At 36.1% G+C, this 17,794-nt stretch overlaps 1 protein-coding gene across 1 annotated transcript in view; it reads right to left on the bottom strand.

The window, feature by feature from the left end:
• Positions 1–17,794, bottom strand: part of LOC145687324 (uncharacterized) — a 213,524-nt gene that overhangs the window by 12,776 nt on the left and 182,954 nt on the right. The window contains exon 8 of the mRNA XM_081760782.1: positions 2,235–2,432. Coding sequence (XP_081616908.1) covers positions 2,238–2,432 — 195 coding nt within the window. The 3' untranslated portion in view covers positions 2,235–2,237. The remainder of the gene's footprint in view (positions 1–2,234; positions 2,433–17,794) is intronic.

The following is a 17,794-nucleotide window of genomic DNA, read 5'->3' on the forward strand; positions in this document are numbered from 1 at the left end:
TTCATATTATAATAAAGTTTATCTGTTTTGAGAAAATAGGTTTTGTTGTAATTTGGTGCTATAACTGGTAACCTGCTATACCGCTTACAAACATCCCAGCTCACTCGACGTGTTTCCGTTAATTTTCCGTGCTGGTTGTTTTGCTTATGATAGTTTTGGATTTAATTTTTTTTAAATTCTAAATACTTCAGGGTGCAGAGCAGCGAGTACTGAGAATTTTCTGGAGGCATATAATTATATATGTGTTTATTACGCAACACATATATAATTAATAAAGATTACCTGGAACATTTTTTTTTTTTTTTTTTTTTTTTTTTTTTGCAATATGGTGCTATATTACAAAAAGGAAATAATTAGGAGGGAATATTGTGTAGCCAACACAAAACTAACGATGATGTGCTTATTCCTCAAAAAATACGAAAACTCGATTTAAAGTTTTGTTCAAAAGTTTTGTGGTCCCTGATACACAAAATTCAATATATTTCATACAATCAAATATTTTCTTGTACGCCTTATATCTGGAGAACTACATACAGTGTAGGCAAAACAAAATTAACAGTTTACTCAGTATGGTGTGCTTATTTCGTAAAAAATACGAAAACCCGATTTAAGGACCAATGAAAAATTGTATGGCTCGTGATCCACAAAATTCAATATACCAGAATGAAACATTTTCTTGTACGCCCTATATTTTGAGAACTACATAAAGCGTAGCGCAACCGAAACAATTTACTCAGTATGGTGTGCTTATTTCGTAAAAAATATGAAAATTGGATTTATGGGTCGTTCAAAAATTGTGTGACCTCTGATCCAAAAAATTCAATATATTTCATTCAATCAAACATTTCATTCAATCAAAAAATGGATCAAAAGATTGCGATCTTGGCCAATAATTAAATGTTGGGTCAGTACTCACAAAATTTTTAAACGGCCTCTAAATCGGGTTTCCGTATATTTTACGGAATAAGCACATCATATTGAGTTAAGTGATAGTTTTTTTTTGGCTACACTATATGCAGTTCTCGAGATATGAAGCGTACAATAAAATGTTTGATTGAATGAGATATATTGGAATTTTTGGAACAGGGGCCACAAAATATTTTGAATGGACCCTAAATCGAGATTCATATTTTTTACGAAATAATCACACCATACTGAGTTAAGTGGTAGTTTTGCTTTGGCTACAGTATATGTAGTTATCGAGATATAAGGCGTACAAGAAAATTTGTAATTGAATGAAAAACATTGGCTTTTTTTGATCAGGAGCCATAAAAATTTTGGATGGCCCCCAAATCGAGTTTTCGTATCTTTTACGGAATAAGGACATCATAGTGAGTTAAGTGGTAGTTTTGGTTTGGATACACTATATGCAGTTCTCCAGATATAAGACGTACAAGAAAACGTTTGGTTGAATGAAATATATTGGATTTTTTGGATCAGGAACCACAAAAATTTTGAATGGCCTCTAAAACGAAATTTCGTAACTTTTTTTTTTTTTTTTTTTTTTTTTTTACGGAATAAGGACATCATAGTGAGTTAAGTGGTAGTTTTGGTTTGCCTACACTATATGTAGTTCTCCAGATATAAGGCCTACAAGAAAATTTCTGTCTGAAATATATTGGATCTTTTGAGCCAACTAGAATTTAGTTGGTTTTAAAAATACTTTAATAATAAATATCAATACAGCAGCAAAAAAATCAAAGTTTGTATTATTTTTTAGCTAAATTTATACCTACCCTGTCGTGCCCTTGTTCCATTATTGGAACATGGTTAATCAGTGGTTAATACGGCTTAACAAAAAAGTTAATTATTGCATTGGGCTAACAGTCCCCAATTATGGAAAATATATATAAAAAAAACACGAAATTTATAAACAAAAAATTAATTTGGGAATAAATGGATTAATAACACAATTATTAACATACAATCATAACAGTGAAGTAATGGCACTCCAAACTAGAAAACAACGAAAACATCAGTGAAGGGTCTCCCGCGCACTTCTTTTTTTCCCGATCCTTTCGGCTGTGTCAGCTGTCGACGAATGGCTCTTCTTCCCTGGATTTCGGATTTTATACCCACGCCCAGGGAAGAAAGCCTTCTAATTGGCTGAAGGAACAGGGCACGAGGCACGAGAGAACACATCTGTTTTGGTTTGTTCTGAAGGTAGACTACATAGACCGATTACATACAAAGTGTGTACCCTACAAACAACGAACATGAAAATATTATCACACCTTTTAAACTTTGAAGTTCTTTCGTACCGGACCTAATGACATCTTCATGCACTCACTACCAAAGTCCAAAGTTGCTAGGGTTTCCTCCACACTATTTAGTTGTGATATGGTACATACAGTTATCAACTTACAGTTTCCGGAAAAACTTGACTGTAAAATATGTGTTAGCTTGGAATTCCTGTACGGGATATGCTTCTCCTGTAAAAAGAAAAAGAAATATAAAAAGTAAGGAAAAATGTAATGGTAAAATGAAATATACACAAGTCAAACACATACTAATAGGTACACTGCGAGTTCTTTCGCTAAATGAATCATCTAATAGGGAGAACACGGGATAAGGAGACAAGGAAACAAAAACTGAAGAATGATGAAGTAGCTGTGCAGTGACCAAGTGGTCATCATGAAATCAACTTTAACATGGATAATTATTTTCTTCAGATAAGAGTAAAATTTTAACTTAGGACAACAAAGAAAATTGTATTTAATTGCTACAAGATGAATACAATGTTCAATGGAGTGATTATGACGCAATGTCTAACCTAAGCGTTCTAGAGTAAAAATTAAGTAAATAACTGCTGAAATATATTAGGTACCCCAGAAAAAGTTCTATTGGATTTTGACTCTACAGACATAGCTGAATAATAATAATAATAATAATAATAATAATAATAATAATAATAATAATAATAATTATTATTATTATTATTATTATTATTATTATCCATCAGTAACAATATCCTGTCTGTCTTCAACATTTTGGACTACATGCATCTCAATATCGTAGAACCCAAAGCTACGTAAACCAAAGAAGTCGTCCAGCTGAAGCAGGATAATACATCTCCGACTCACTAACATTGGTTTTCATATTTTTTACTTTCGAGCGACGATAAGAGAGAAGAAAGTACAGTGACGTGAAAAAATGGATTCGTAATTTCTACGGATTTACATGTTTCATGGCCCAAAGATTCCACAAAAGTAATTTTTCGACATATGTCCGTCTGTCTCTCCGGATGTACACTCACCTAGAGGTCATGTCGTTCAATGTATCTCAACCAAATTTTAAACTTAAAGTTTCTGTTTGATTCTCCTGCGGAATCTTCCGAATTTTCTTTCTGCCCCAATTAATAAGAGTAGTTTACTGAAGAGTAAAAGTAAAACAATTTTCTCAAAAATAGCTCTAACGATTTTCTTCAAATTTCATCATCTTATCTAAGAAAAATCGAGTAGTAGTAGTAGTTTGCTCTTGCGGGCTAGTTTCTTCTGATAATTTTCTCAGAAACAACTCAAGTGATTTTGATCATATTATTAAACTGAAAATATGTCATAACTCATCTGTTCTGAGGGGTAGTTTACTCTTGGGATGAGTATTTTTCGGGACAATTTCCTCAAAAAGGACTCGGGCGATTTTGTTCATATTCCATAAATAAATCGTTCATTATTATTCCTAAAATACTGTATAAATCATTTCCATTAGAATATTCTCTTGTTTTTTTCTTTGTTTCTTCTGTGAAAATTTTGTAAAATCTCACTCATGCGATTTTGGTGTTCTTGTATAAACAAATAATTCACTAAGAAGCATAACATATGGCATAAGTCATTTTTTATGGAAAAATATACAAGCGGTAACCTACTTTTAAGAATGAGTTTTCTTTGGGTGATGTTTTCCAAAAATGGCTTATACTTTTTTTGTTCGTATTTCACAAGAAAATATTTTATTAATAAGTGCATCACGACATGATTGTGTTTAAGGAATCGGAGCGAGAAAGTTTAGTGCGGTGGCCCGTACCTTTTATTTTATTTCACATTCTAACTGCTACAAGTACACAGTCTAGCCAGGCGCAGCAGTTGGCGATGCACGATACTCAGAGCAGTCCTCCAAACACTGTGCAAACCTACTAGACCCTTTCTATTTCAAGTGTGTCCTCGGAAAACATGCAAAACATACTTCGGCCCCACCCCCGCCTACCCTCTTACGAAGGAAACCTTCCCTTTGCTTTGGGGAAAGTAGTGAATGACCTCAGCCGTGTTACCAATTTGTCATTCAGCCGCGTAGTCTTGACGAGTGAACATCGTCGACTACTTAGAATGGCTAACAAGACAGTGCATAATAACGGGGATGCGGCACTAGTTCTAAACGGCACAAGGCTAAAAATCATTTCGCGGCACAAGTCCTAAACGGAACTGGATCTAAAGAATTCTTGTGGCGCTACCATCGCGTCCGTGTCAAGAATACTGTCAATCTGTTAGTCGAAGTTTTAGATATACTGTTTCATATTACAGAACCAGATTCTAACTTAGTTCTTACAAGTAATTTGTATAAATACATATTCTATCATTCTGAAATAATAAATAAATAAAGCCTATTGTTCTTTCTTGCTGTTTGCATGATAGCATTTGAGTCAAGGATGTTATAAAATAGAGGATCTGCCCATACAACAAAATCGTGAAGCCATACGTCACAGCTTCGCCACATCTACTCTGCCCACTCCGCGCCACTAAGATCGCAATGTTTCGAGCCAACGATCATGGCGGAAACGAGAGTAGCCAATCAGGCGTGAAGGCTCAGACGATGCTCGGTTGTTTTTTGGCTTCATTGAGTTCATATGTTGAAGATACGAATGGGCAGATCCTCTACTTTATAACATCCTTGATTTGAGTGGTGACAATATTAAGTACCTATGAAATGTGATTGCCAGATCTTTCATAATGACTGTTTTTTTTTTTTTTTTTTTTTTATTCCCACACTATTGACCTCGTATTAGTAACATAATGTTTGTTATATACGTCATACATTTTGCTTTCTTTGCGCTGATTTGAAGTGAATTATTTTTACATATATACGAGGGTTGGGGCAAAAGTCATGGCAACTATTTTTTTCTTGAAGATACCAGTCCGGTTGAAAAATGTGACATATACAGACGACAGGACAAGATGTTAACTGCATATGTGGACAATGAATAGCACTGAAATATCGTAACACACTAATTTATTACGGTAGTATACAGGGCAAAATGGCCTTCACGGTGCAAAAAAATGACAACACAGTACGCATACAGTCGACATGACAAACCTGGGCTTAAAGACCCTCAAAGTAATCCCCTGGTACTTGCACCACACGCTGCCAACGATATGGGAGGCGCTGGATAATATCCGCCTCAGCATTTGCGCACCATGTGTGAATCGAGTCACCAGTTCGCGCACAGCATTAACAATGTCCTCGCGTGTTGCAAACCGCCTACCACGTAGTGGTTCCTTAATCTTTCGAATGAGATCAAAGTCACAGGGCGAAATGTCAGGAGAGTACGGTTTCTAGTTCGTATTCCCTGGCCCAAAATTCATCGATGGCGATTATTCGTAACAAGAATTGATCGCCGCCCTGTTGCCAGTGTGCAAGGTGGTCGAAGCATATTGCATAGAGCATCCACCTTTGACTTCCGTCAGTGCATGCGGTACCCACCATGATGCGATTTTGCGTGGTTGCAGCTCATTACGCAATATCCTGTGGACGGTGAGTTTCTCGATGCCACCTGCCTCCGACAACTCCAGTAGCGTCCATCGTCTGTCTTCATCCAGGAGCTGCTCAATGACGGCACCTGCCACGTCGGTCTGCATACTGACAGGTCGTCCCAAACGATCCTCATCACTGGTTGACACACGTCCTTGCTGAAACTTTCCTAACACCGTCCTACTGTTCGATATGGTAGGGAATTATTCCCAAGGGCTTCCACTAATTCACTGTGACATTCCATCGCATTTCTCCCACGGAGAACGGCTATTTTGATGTAAGCGTGCTGCTCAACACGGGTTACTTCCATCTCGCACGACACTCACCAACTGACTGATTTCATAGCCCTCGCTGTGCTACTACCAGCTATCACAGAGCCATCTGTTGTTCTGCATACACACTATGCCTGCAGAACTTCCACACGACACATAGAAATTTGTGATCCGCTCACATATCTGCAAGAAAAAAAATAGTTGCCATGACTTCTGCCCCAACCCTCGTATTTATCATATTTAACTCTTCCCGTAGCAAATAGTTGTCATACTCGTAATTAACTACTCTTTCCCATTATTAACATAGTTTTAGTATTACTACCAAAGCTGTTACCGTTGGAATTAACTACTAGTAGTAGTAGTAGTGTATATATATATATATATATATATATATATAATATATATGCTACGTTTTTGAGACCTGAGCCTTGATTGTACGTGAAGTTAAGATCAAAGGTTATGTCACGGATGGCAAATGGTGGCTTAACACCCAAAAGAAACTCTTAGCCTCCCAAGTGGGGGTTAGTCTGTGTTTAATAATTACAGGAAATTAATAATGTTTATAAAAGAATGTGAAGAAAGAAACACTTTTTAAAAAATTAAACTACGTCAACATGTTAAAATAATTAAAAGAACCTAATTAATCATCCACTTTGTACTCTCATTTGCTTAACTGGACGAACCCAGACCTAAAGGAAAAGTTTTCTGTCCAAATCTCATAAGCAGTGGGAAATTTTAATATTCTAGAAACTGACCCTCCTTCCCTCTTAGAAATGTAATTTTCAAGATGCTGAAACACAATATTTTATTAATTTTAGTTAGAAGTTGAAATACCGAGTTTCACGCATCCAGCTTAAGCAAATCCTTTTTTACTTTACAAATATTTTCTGAGTAAGTAATGGGGAATTCGAACATTAAAGAAAGTTCACCCTTTGTTCTTTCCCTTTTATGTGTTGAATTTTCAGTTTTTTTTTTTTTTGTTTGTTTGTTTGTTTTGTTTGTTTGTTTGCTTTACAGTGGAAAGTTTATATGTCCAGTTTCATTTTAGTACCTTCAGAGATTTACGAGATACACTACTCTTAAAAAAAATCATACCCCACACTTTTTACGATACGTATTTCCAAAAATTCTTTCTTATATCCTGCTTTCGTAAGGAAATGATTTTTTAAAACTAAAATTTAACGACTTTACTTGTAGTAGTATGCCAAGAAAGTCACTTATTTTAACTCTTTTATATGAGTACAGAAGATAAACACAGTCAAACTTATGGACCTTCATGAACAGTTTCCGATTTCTTTTGATTTAACTTATTCGTACATTTCCCACAAGCTATAGTTTTAAATTCACGCACTTTCAAGACTCGGGTTTCAAAAAGGTAACAAACTTAATAATAATAATAATAATAAAAATATGTACGTGTGTAATATGTATATATTTATTATTTTATTGAAGCTTTAGTAATTTGGAAATATACCTTTGGTTTATTTTAATATGAAAAAAGCCTGCTCCCGTGGAAAAGTTTGCAGGATGAATGATTATGTATTGGTTTCTTCAAACGTACTGTGTTGCGTATTACATTAGTAATTTAGGGTTATTTGTTGATTTTTCTTGCTTATACATATCAACTCTATTAAAACACACTGTGAAATATAGTAACTGTCTGCGTTCTTAATATATAGTCGGTATTTAGTGTTCACATGTAATATATCTAGTGGTCTTTTGTCCTAAGCAAACTTTGGTGGGCTTTTGTCCTACATTTGGAAAGTTAGATTGGGCTTTTGTCCTACTCTTAATAAAATACACTCCACAGAGTATATGTATTGCAATTTTTGCTTGCTTGGTTTCAGAAAAGTCTGGTAAAATATGATGTTTAAACATTTTTATTAAATTCTTTTTTAGAAATTTGTTATGGGATTCTCGTATCTCCATTTCGAAGAAACGGATTTCTTAATCAATTATATAATTAATTCTTAGAATGAAATAGGTTATATAATGTAATTCATGTATAACTGCAGAACAGATAATGGTAACAATAATTTTAGTAGTACAAATATAGCTGTTACCGTTGGAATTAGCTACATTCGTAACATTATTGCCAACTAGTTACTGCATCGTCGCAATTTCGTGTGGTGGTGGCGAATTTCAGAACTAAACCAGGTGAATGAAAAAAGGCACAAGACCTAAACGGCACAAGACCTAAAAATCATTTCGTAGCACTAGTCCTAAGCGGCACAAGTCCTAAACGGTACAAGACCTAAAATTTAGGTCCAGTACCTATATTTTTAGGTGTTATGCTGTTTAGATCTTGTGCCATTTAGGACTTATGTTACCCCGCATAACGACGTCCGTGAAATAATTCAATGTGGCAATCTTGTCCACACCCAACTATTGAAGGATCTCGATCATAGCATCTTGTCTCTTCTCTTTGAAGGGAGGTACGGGAAAACACACATCGACAGCAGTGCCAACAGGGTCACACTTGAAATAGAAAGGCTTTATTGATGATGTTGTCAGTTTCGGTGTTAGGTCATGAGATGTCAACCAGTGATGAGGGTATCGTGGGATATTGTCAAGAACCCACATCTCATCGCATGTCAATAAACTGTCCAGTTCGCTTTCTGAGCCACACTTATTGTATGTGAGATTCATCATCACACTCTATACTGTTTCTTTAGCTGGAGAAGGTGTAAAGAATAGTGTGTGGAATTGCAATCGAATTATTCTCCCTATGCTTTACATGCTTGACCACACTGTTATTTATGCCTTGTAGACGTCTTGTACGTGGTGTACTCTTGAGGAATTCATTGCCGGCCTTGAATTTGTTAGAGCAGCGTTGCATTCTCGGGTCATTTATCACATCCGGTCTCAATTCCTGGCATATTTCATTCCAGTTTCACTACACGCCCGCATAATACTAATTGGGACACCTATGTTTGACTTGCTCTCTATCCCCCGTCCCCGTTTAACCGTAGAGACCAAAGTTAGCACGCTACAAGTTGCATTACCCTTTTTTATTATTTATTTTTATTTTTTTTTTCATCTTGAAATGAAAGGAGTTGGAAACGATTGTGGCTTTACTACGTTAGTAGTAGAGATAGATGCTGGCACAACTAAGTCAGCAAAAATTTAGAGTTACCATGGCTCCGACCAACGCACCCCTATCCCGAACCAAATTTTGGGAGGGATAACTAATTCGGGGGCCCAAGGTCAAGGAAAACTTTTGATACAAGAGTCTGTGCCCAGAGCTATGCTCCAGGGCTCCATAGGCTATCTAGAATATTTTGACCTATCTGAAATTTATCTCGTTCCCTTTCATGGGTATAAAATATCAAAAAGTATATATTTCAGAGGTTTTTGACCTATTCTATCCTCTGATGATGGTTTATTACATTATACGGATGAGTATACAGGTACCGGACACAAGTACCTTAACGCCCCCTTATCTCGTTCCCTTTTATGAGTATAAAATTACCAAAAATATAAATTTGGAGGTTTCTGACCTGATGTATTCCCTTTAATGACTCGTTTCGTTTTATGGGTACAGAGTACCAAAAATACAAATTTTGGAGGTTTCTGAACTAATTTATATCATTTGATAATGTTTCCTTACGTTATGAATCAGTATAAGGGTCCAGAATATAGGAGCATTAACACACATCCTGGGGGCTGATGTATAGGTCCAACAATTGGAAACTGCCATGGTATGATAGTATAAGACCATGGAATGTACCTCGTGATCCGTCTTGTTCAAGATTATGGGTATACAATTAACAAAAGTAGAAGGCTATTTTGATAAAAATGTGACTAGGAAAGGTTTCTGATTTCATATATTCTCCTTAATGAGGGTTTATTACATTACATGGATGAGCATAGGCTCCTATTGTTTTTCATATGATAGGGTACATAAACGAACGCTCCAAAATTTCCGGAGGAGTACCTAATTTTGGGAGTCAAAGATCAAATTAAATTTTTGATAGAACCAGGGTCACCCCCAGAGCTCATTTCGGCATTTGATCACCTTTCGTTCCCTTGGATGGGTATAAGATTGTCGAAAATAGCAGGTTATTTTGCCAAAAATATAAATTGGAAGGTTTTTGACCTCTTCTCTTTAATGAAGGTTTATTACATTATATAGCTGAGTATAGACCCCTATTGTCTTTCAAAGGACAGGGGTACATGAACGAACACTCTAAAATTTTGAGAGGGGTACCTAATTTGGGGGGGGGGGGTTCAAAAGTCAAGATCATTTTTTTGACAGAACCAGGGCTATGGTCCAGAACTAATTACATTCACTTCGATGGGTATAAAATAGCCAAAAATTATAAATTGGGAAGGTCTTTGAAATCATGTATTCTCTTTAATGAAGATTTATTATGTTATATGGACATTGCCTTTCATAGGACAGATTCTTGGTCATTATGACGTAAAATTTACTATTTGCTACATTCTGAATATTGTTACTCAAATCTGATTTGTTATTTGTAATAATAACTAATCATACTCATCATACGAGAAAGCAATGAAATGTTATTCATTATAATTTCAAGATTTGCAAATCAAAATTTTCAAACTTTTAAAATCAATGTTTTCAAACTAAAATAGTTTTCAATCCAAAATTTTCAAACTAAAGTTTTGAAACCAAATACTGAAAAACTATAAATTCTAAAAAAAAAAAAAAAAAAAAAAAATGTCGAACAAAACCATTTCAAATAAAAAAAAAAAAATAAAACAGAACTTTCAAACCAAGATTATGAAACTAAAATTTTTTAACTAAAATTTTCAAACCAAAATTTTCCAACTCAGAATTTTAAAACTAAAAATTTCCAAACTAATAATTTTCAAACTAAAATTTTCAAACCAAAAATTTCAACTAATATTCAAACCCAAATTCTTAAACTAAAAAAATTCTCAGTGATTTGAAAGTGATCACCTAATCAGACTGCATCAAAGATAATGACCTCAGATTGTGAGATGTAACTAAAGTTCAACGTGTCGTTGCATATCAATTGGTTTTAGTAACTACCCATAACAACTTTCAGTTTTGAAAGCTCAACTACATTGTTTAGCATAACAAACATTGACAAGTAAATAAGAAACGTGTTTTACGGTTAACCGTTAAACTATTGGTTTTCGGTTAGGAAATAAAAGACTTCCAACTATTCGATTAACAAATGAACGATTTTTATAATATTCGACTTCATCTACTCAACTATAATCCTAAATTCAAAATGTAAAATTAATGGGTTACTTATCGGGTTTCAAGCTCAAAATTCGGAGTTAAATGTAGGGATCAACCAATTAAATTTCTCACAAAAGGTAACTTTTAATCATTGACCTTACAGTATGTCCTCTACTCACTTATATGCTATAATAAAGTATCCCATCTTAGATTAGGTGAAAACCCTCATAAAATTTAAATTTTGACAATTAGGTGAAAACCTATTTGAAAGGACACATCCTGCTATTGGACCATAATCATTTATTGCTTTTCATTTGTTTACTGATTTTGTTATTTGAAATTTAAATTGTCTTGGAGAACTGTTTAGGACTAAATATTCACTATTCTCTCATCATTCAGATGATGAACCACTTGAAATGGAGTTTTCTTTCTTCAATTACCAGATTTCAAGCCTCATCTCATAAAACAAACTGTCTGGTCAGCTCTAACTTATGAACTGTTTGAAAAACTATAGCCAATTAGCGAACTGTAATCTTTTATCGATTTTTATTTGTAATGAAACATATTTTGCTGTTTAAGATTTAAATTGTCTTGAGAACTGCTGAGGACTACATTTTCAGAAATACAATCCAATTTGTTTACGTGATGATCTAGTTGGCGAGCCATAGCCTGATTTCCCATCGTAGTGTCATCAAAGGAAACAAAGTTTCTTATAATAACTGACCTTGACGAAATATTTGGTCAGTTATAACTGATATGAACCGTTTGGCTGGAAATAACCTGTAACGTCGCCAGGAATGAATTCTTAAGGTACGCTACTTGGTTTAGCGAACACTGAGACGTGAATAAAGTGAAACCTGAACCACCAAATGTCAAGACATCCTCACAGGAACCTACGATAGAACAAACATAATCAAGTATATACCATGTGTTTTCCCCCACCTCGAATCGAACCCTGGACTATGTACTGATCAATTTGAGAGAGGTGTAGATTTCCGTGTAACTTTGATGGGAAGGGTATCTTTCATTTACTTAGCACAATGGTTCGTATTCCATGAGTCCAAGAAACTTTGTGCGGGGACTCGGTATCTCTCGACGCTCAACGCCCTTGGGCTGACCCGATTGATTCTTAAAGAGATATTATACTCTAATCCGAGAAGGGCTCCTTCGTGGCTAAGCGGTTACCGTACGTGCCTTTGGCGTGGGAGACCTGGTTTCGATTCCTGGCAGGAGTTCATGTGGTTCGGATTTCTCGTTAATCAGTACGTCCACGTCTCATATAGTCTCACTGCTGACCGGGACGTTAAACTGAAATTCAATTCTAATCCGAGCAATTAACAAATTTCTTATTTGCATTGACAAAGTCTTCGTAAATTACATATTATGAAGAAAAGAGATATTGATTCAGCCTCTGCTATATCAAAATTGCATAACAAAAATCATATCGGAAGTTCAAGTAAACGACAGGTCAGGGAGAAGGTTTCCTACACAAATTTCGTAACGAGAAGTAATGAATTTCATTAGAAATACCGTACTTATTTCATTCTTTCTTTATTTGTCATAGGAAAAGAATACAACATTTGCATTTTTTTCTTTTGTGACACCATTAGTTAAGAACAAAAGCTCATCATTGAAATTGAATTCAGACCTCTGCTAGTGATGTTTAGTTATCAAGATATCAGTCCCGTGCTTGTGACACTGAACTTGTAATTCATGCATTGTTTATGCGATAGTGATTTCCTACAAACTACTTATGAACGGTGCTACCTATCTCATAGAAGATTTTCCAGTAATGATGATGTAATGTGAATGATGGTGAATTCAATTCACTTTTCTCTGGTGCAAGAGGTTTCCAATTCAATTCCTTTATTGATCGTTAAGAGGGCTTCCCTTCGTTCTCATCACAAGTACATAGGATTGTCAGTGAAAACCATACCTATTTCACTGAAGATTTTCCAGTAGTGAGTGACGATGCATTGAACTCTATTTACTTGAGTGAAAGAGGTTCCCTACTACTAAAAACTTCATTGCTTGATTCATGAACAATGCGTTCTCATTGCAAACAATACAAGTAATGTATTTTCTACTGAAAAATGTAATCAAATATGTAATAAACGACATTGTGTGTGTTTGATGTTAACCTATTATTATTATTATTATTATTATTATTATTGCAAAACAATAGTCTATCTACGAATGGGGTTTATATGAACGTGCAACCTCTGACTATGAAACCTCTATGAAACCTCTGACTCGACAAAGTTCGGTATTGTCCCCTCCCCTCTGAGCAGCTTGACCCTTTCACAGTGTTGTCGAACCTCACTTTCACCCGCATAAATGAACACGACACATCTCATAGAGGGCTCAATTGACACCCGTGATGAGTAGAGAAAGAGACGAACACAATGGTGAGTAGAGAAAGTGGAATCGGCTTTGAACCAGCCAAGGTTTCTCACTGTGGTGCAATGTTGCAACATAGGGATTAGCTGCAGGTGACAAGATAGACCTTCCAGAAGTGTTTCCAGCTTTTACATTAAAAGAATACAAAATCACACTAGACTAGGGCCATCGTAACCTGAGCTCTCACAGATCTAACATCGTGTAAGTTGACGACAGTGTTGCGAACCGTCATAGCAAGAAGAATCAAAGCGACCACATGACAGAACGATAAAGGAATCGAATTACTTTATCACTGATTGAATCAGATTATAAGTTGAAATATTTACAAACTAGATATTTAAAAAATAATCGTACTTCACTTTACTCCTCAACATTCCAGCACAACGTAGTTCCACTAGGCCTAAAGTTATTGCCACAATAATGAATACTTTTTTTCTTTTTCCACTTATTGACACAACTCTGTCCTTTTGACAAATTTGCTACGTAAATAGAAGTGGGGTTACATGGAACAACAACCGGTCCACCTCCCTATCGTCGCAGGGAGTAGGTTTTCGTGGAATTGAAAGCGAAGAGGGTAGTGAGTCTGTACGGCTCTTCTAAAGTTCAAGGGCAATGAACCATTATTTGGAATGTCAAGCTGAAATTAGTATAATTTGTAATGATCTTTGTAGGAAATTTGTTGACGTAAGGAAAAAAATGTGCCTACATACTCTATATATTACAGAGATCGTTATAATGAGCTTTTCATAAGGACTGATTTAGAAATTGAGTGATTGGAAAGTAACGAACGTGATCCACAGGGGTGTAGCCAGCAGGTTTCTGTAGGGGGGGCCCGTCGTTTTTGAGGGGGGGCAGCTACAATGTACAAAGTCAAAAAAAGTGTTGCTGCTAGTGTTTTTGAGGCCTGAAAGAAAGGAAAATTTTGGTTTTCTTCTGGAAAACTAAAAACACTATTTTAGCTTCTTCTTCTTCTTCTTCTTATTATTATTATTATCCATAAATTATATTCAAGATAGTTTTTATTATGCTTAATCAAGAACTACTGCCCGGGACCAAACTCTATACTTTTGTGCATAACTATAAAGGTAACCAAGAAAGTTCTGTCCCTTTTCGTGGAGGTCTGTGTTCAATTGGACCTCACACCGTGACTTGAATGCGAGTGGAGATAAGGCGAACGTCAGGTGTTGGTGTGGGTATATCCAACATACTACCTGGTTGTGGCAATTCAGATACACCGTGAACTTGCGTAAAGACAGAGAGAACATGGGACATCCACAGAGCGTCATAAGAGCATGTATGCTGAACGAGTTCAAATGGAGGTCAAACGCCGCTGTAGCGGGACAGAAGATATGCCAGGGCTTTGGTGAGGGTGACGTGACGACGCGGACATTGCAGCAATGGTATAACAAATTTAAGGACGATGACGAAACTCCCGAAAACACCACGTGCCAGAAGACCAACACATGTACAAAGAGGAACTGGGACTACAATTCAGTCTGTGGAGAAACCATTCGGCAGCACATCCATCAACTTGTGAAGCACTACAAGTTGGGTCGATGGGTCTCATATTTTGACTCCGGGCCAGAAGGCAACGCGGCAGTCGCCTGTGTTTATTTACTGTTTCGGAGCCATTTCTGGACAGGGCGTTGACATGTGATAAAAAGTGTGTCTTATACGAAGCTCCACGGCGCCGTCATCATTGGTTAGCATTCCATGAACCGATTTCAAAACAGCCGAAACCAGCACTGTACCAGAATAAGGTCCTTATGTGTGTTTGGTGCATCGTGCATCGAGAACTGCTACCAGCTGGTCAGAGTATCAATGCAACTGTGTAGTGTCAGCAGTTGAGCTGTGCTCAACAAAAACTCAAAACTCTGGAGCCATCACTTCTGGATTGTAAATGTGTCCTCGTTTACGGGACAACGCTAAGTCCCACGTGGCTAGGATTACTCAGGACACCATTTTCAGCCTTCAATGGGAAACAATATGCAACCACTATATTCCCCGGGTATTGCACCGTCCGATTATCAACTGTTCCATTCTTTGGACAATCACCTTAGAGGACGCCAGTTCAAATCCCTAGTAAAAGTCCAAAATGCACCTGATACTTTCTTCGTTTCACGGCCCACCAAGTTCTACCGCGATGGATTCCATGGTCTTCCAGAATGTTTTCAGAAGGTCGTCAATGCTGATGGGGACTATTTTTGATCTTCCAGGTTAGGTGACATATCGATGTTCGAAGGTGGTGGGTGAAAAAGCAACAAAACTTTTCTTGGTTACCTTTATATTTAAATTTAAGACCTTGTATACAGAACCTATCTACACAAGATTGATTTTCTTTTAAATTTCATTTAATTTCTTTATGGTTTCCTGACAAAAATATTTATTTTTTATTCGTGACTAAGAAAACATACCGGTAATTATTTTATTACACTGAGTAAAAATAAAAGAGAGAGCGAATGAAATTCAAATTGAATAAAATCATTGTTTCTCACCAAATTTTCCATCCTCTATGTCTTTTAAAACACTTGTTAAAGCATATAAAAATATACTGTACTTACAAATCAGTTTAGTACCTTTGTTTTATGGCTATATTTGTAGTACCTTGTTAAAACGTTTGTCTTCAAACTGTCAAATATAAATCGCAGTAAATTGTGTAATCTGCTGTTACAAGAAAAAATATCCTATTTTTCGATCGGTATAAGGAAGAAATACTATACTATTTTTCGATCGGTATGGAAAAAGCAATATTTCTCCATACTATTTTACCATAAATTATTAATTGTCAATAAACTTTGTTACTTTTAAATGAATGAAGCGAGATAATTTTACTATGATGTTTTAAAAGTTGGTCATTTGGGGCGGCCAGGAAACCATTTGGGGGGGCCTGGCCCCGATGGGCCCCAGCTTGGCTACACCCCTGGTAATCCAGCTATGTTTGTCTTTTCGTAGAAGACATTTTTTCACCAATATGTGAAGGGGAGGATAGGTTTAGACCCACAAAAATACATTTGGAAACACTAGGTTGTTTCCATGGTAACCGAACAGTGTTGTCGCATTTATACCTACACATTACTGTGAAAGTTTTTGTGTTGTCAGGTTGTTTTGATTTTTTGTGCTATCATCTCAATGCATTGGTGTGAATATTGTGGTGTAATCATTGTTATTTTCATTCATCAATGGAACATAGTTTGTATTCGTATTATTCACATAGAACTAAAATATAAATTTAGTATGTGTATGTGTGTGTGTAGGCCTATGTGTTTATGAACATAATGCCTGAAGTGAGTAAGAAGCGCGGAAAGGGGGTGCCCTTGACAAGTCAGGCACGGGAATTTGTGTTTAATCTTAGGGAATATTTCGAAAAAGAAAGTAACGACGGTCCTTTATTGCCATTGAATAAAGTGATTGAAAGAGTAGATTCAGCTTTATACATTAGCCCTACAACTGTGAAAGGAATCACAAAAGAGAAGTGCCCGAAAGATCTCGCTGAACCGACAGAAATTTTATCCATCCTAGGAAAAAAGCGTAGGATTTCTACAGTAAACGGAATTAAATTGTCTACAAGTGAAAGCCATTCTCTAACGTAAGTAGTTTTCATTTAAAAAAAAAAATAAAAAATAATAAAAAAATAACATTATGGGTCTTACGCAGAGTCGTTCTGACGCGTGTTTAGTGTCACACTAAAGACTTGAGTTGATTTTGAGTTTAACGCCTCTTTCAACAGCGAGGCTATATGAGACGTGGACCTACTGATTAACGTGGAATCCGAACCACATGCGCTTCCGCCGGGAATAGAACCGGGGTCTCCCATGCCAAAGGCGTACGCTAACCGCTTAGCCACGAAGAAGCCCGATCTCATACTAAAGAGTTCGACTAACATATGTTTCCATGCAGTAGTCAGTCATTTAGTATGACGCTAATCATATGTCAAAACGACTCTGCATAAGGCCCTATGTGTTTAGAAGTAGCAGTTGTTTTCTTTACGATTTTGCAAACTATCTTAACGCAATAGTAATTTGTTTGTTTCTTTTGACATACTTTCGACAGGCATAATATTAAATAATATTTTTGTTGTAATACATATATGATTCATTTCCACAAAATGTGCCCTTTGTTATATTTATATTGTTACAGAAGATAAATGCGGCAACCGCACTTGATTGCACGTGAGAGTTCTCAGAGCTCTTCTTAGCGCGGCCTT

The sequence above is a fragment of the Thermobia domestica genome, chromosome 6 (assembly GCF_964235325.1).
Source record: "Thermobia domestica chromosome 6, izTheDome1.hap1.1, whole genome shotgun sequence".
Taxonomy (NCBI): domain Eukaryota; kingdom Metazoa; phylum Arthropoda; class Insecta; order Zygentoma; family Lepismatidae; genus Thermobia; species Thermobia domestica.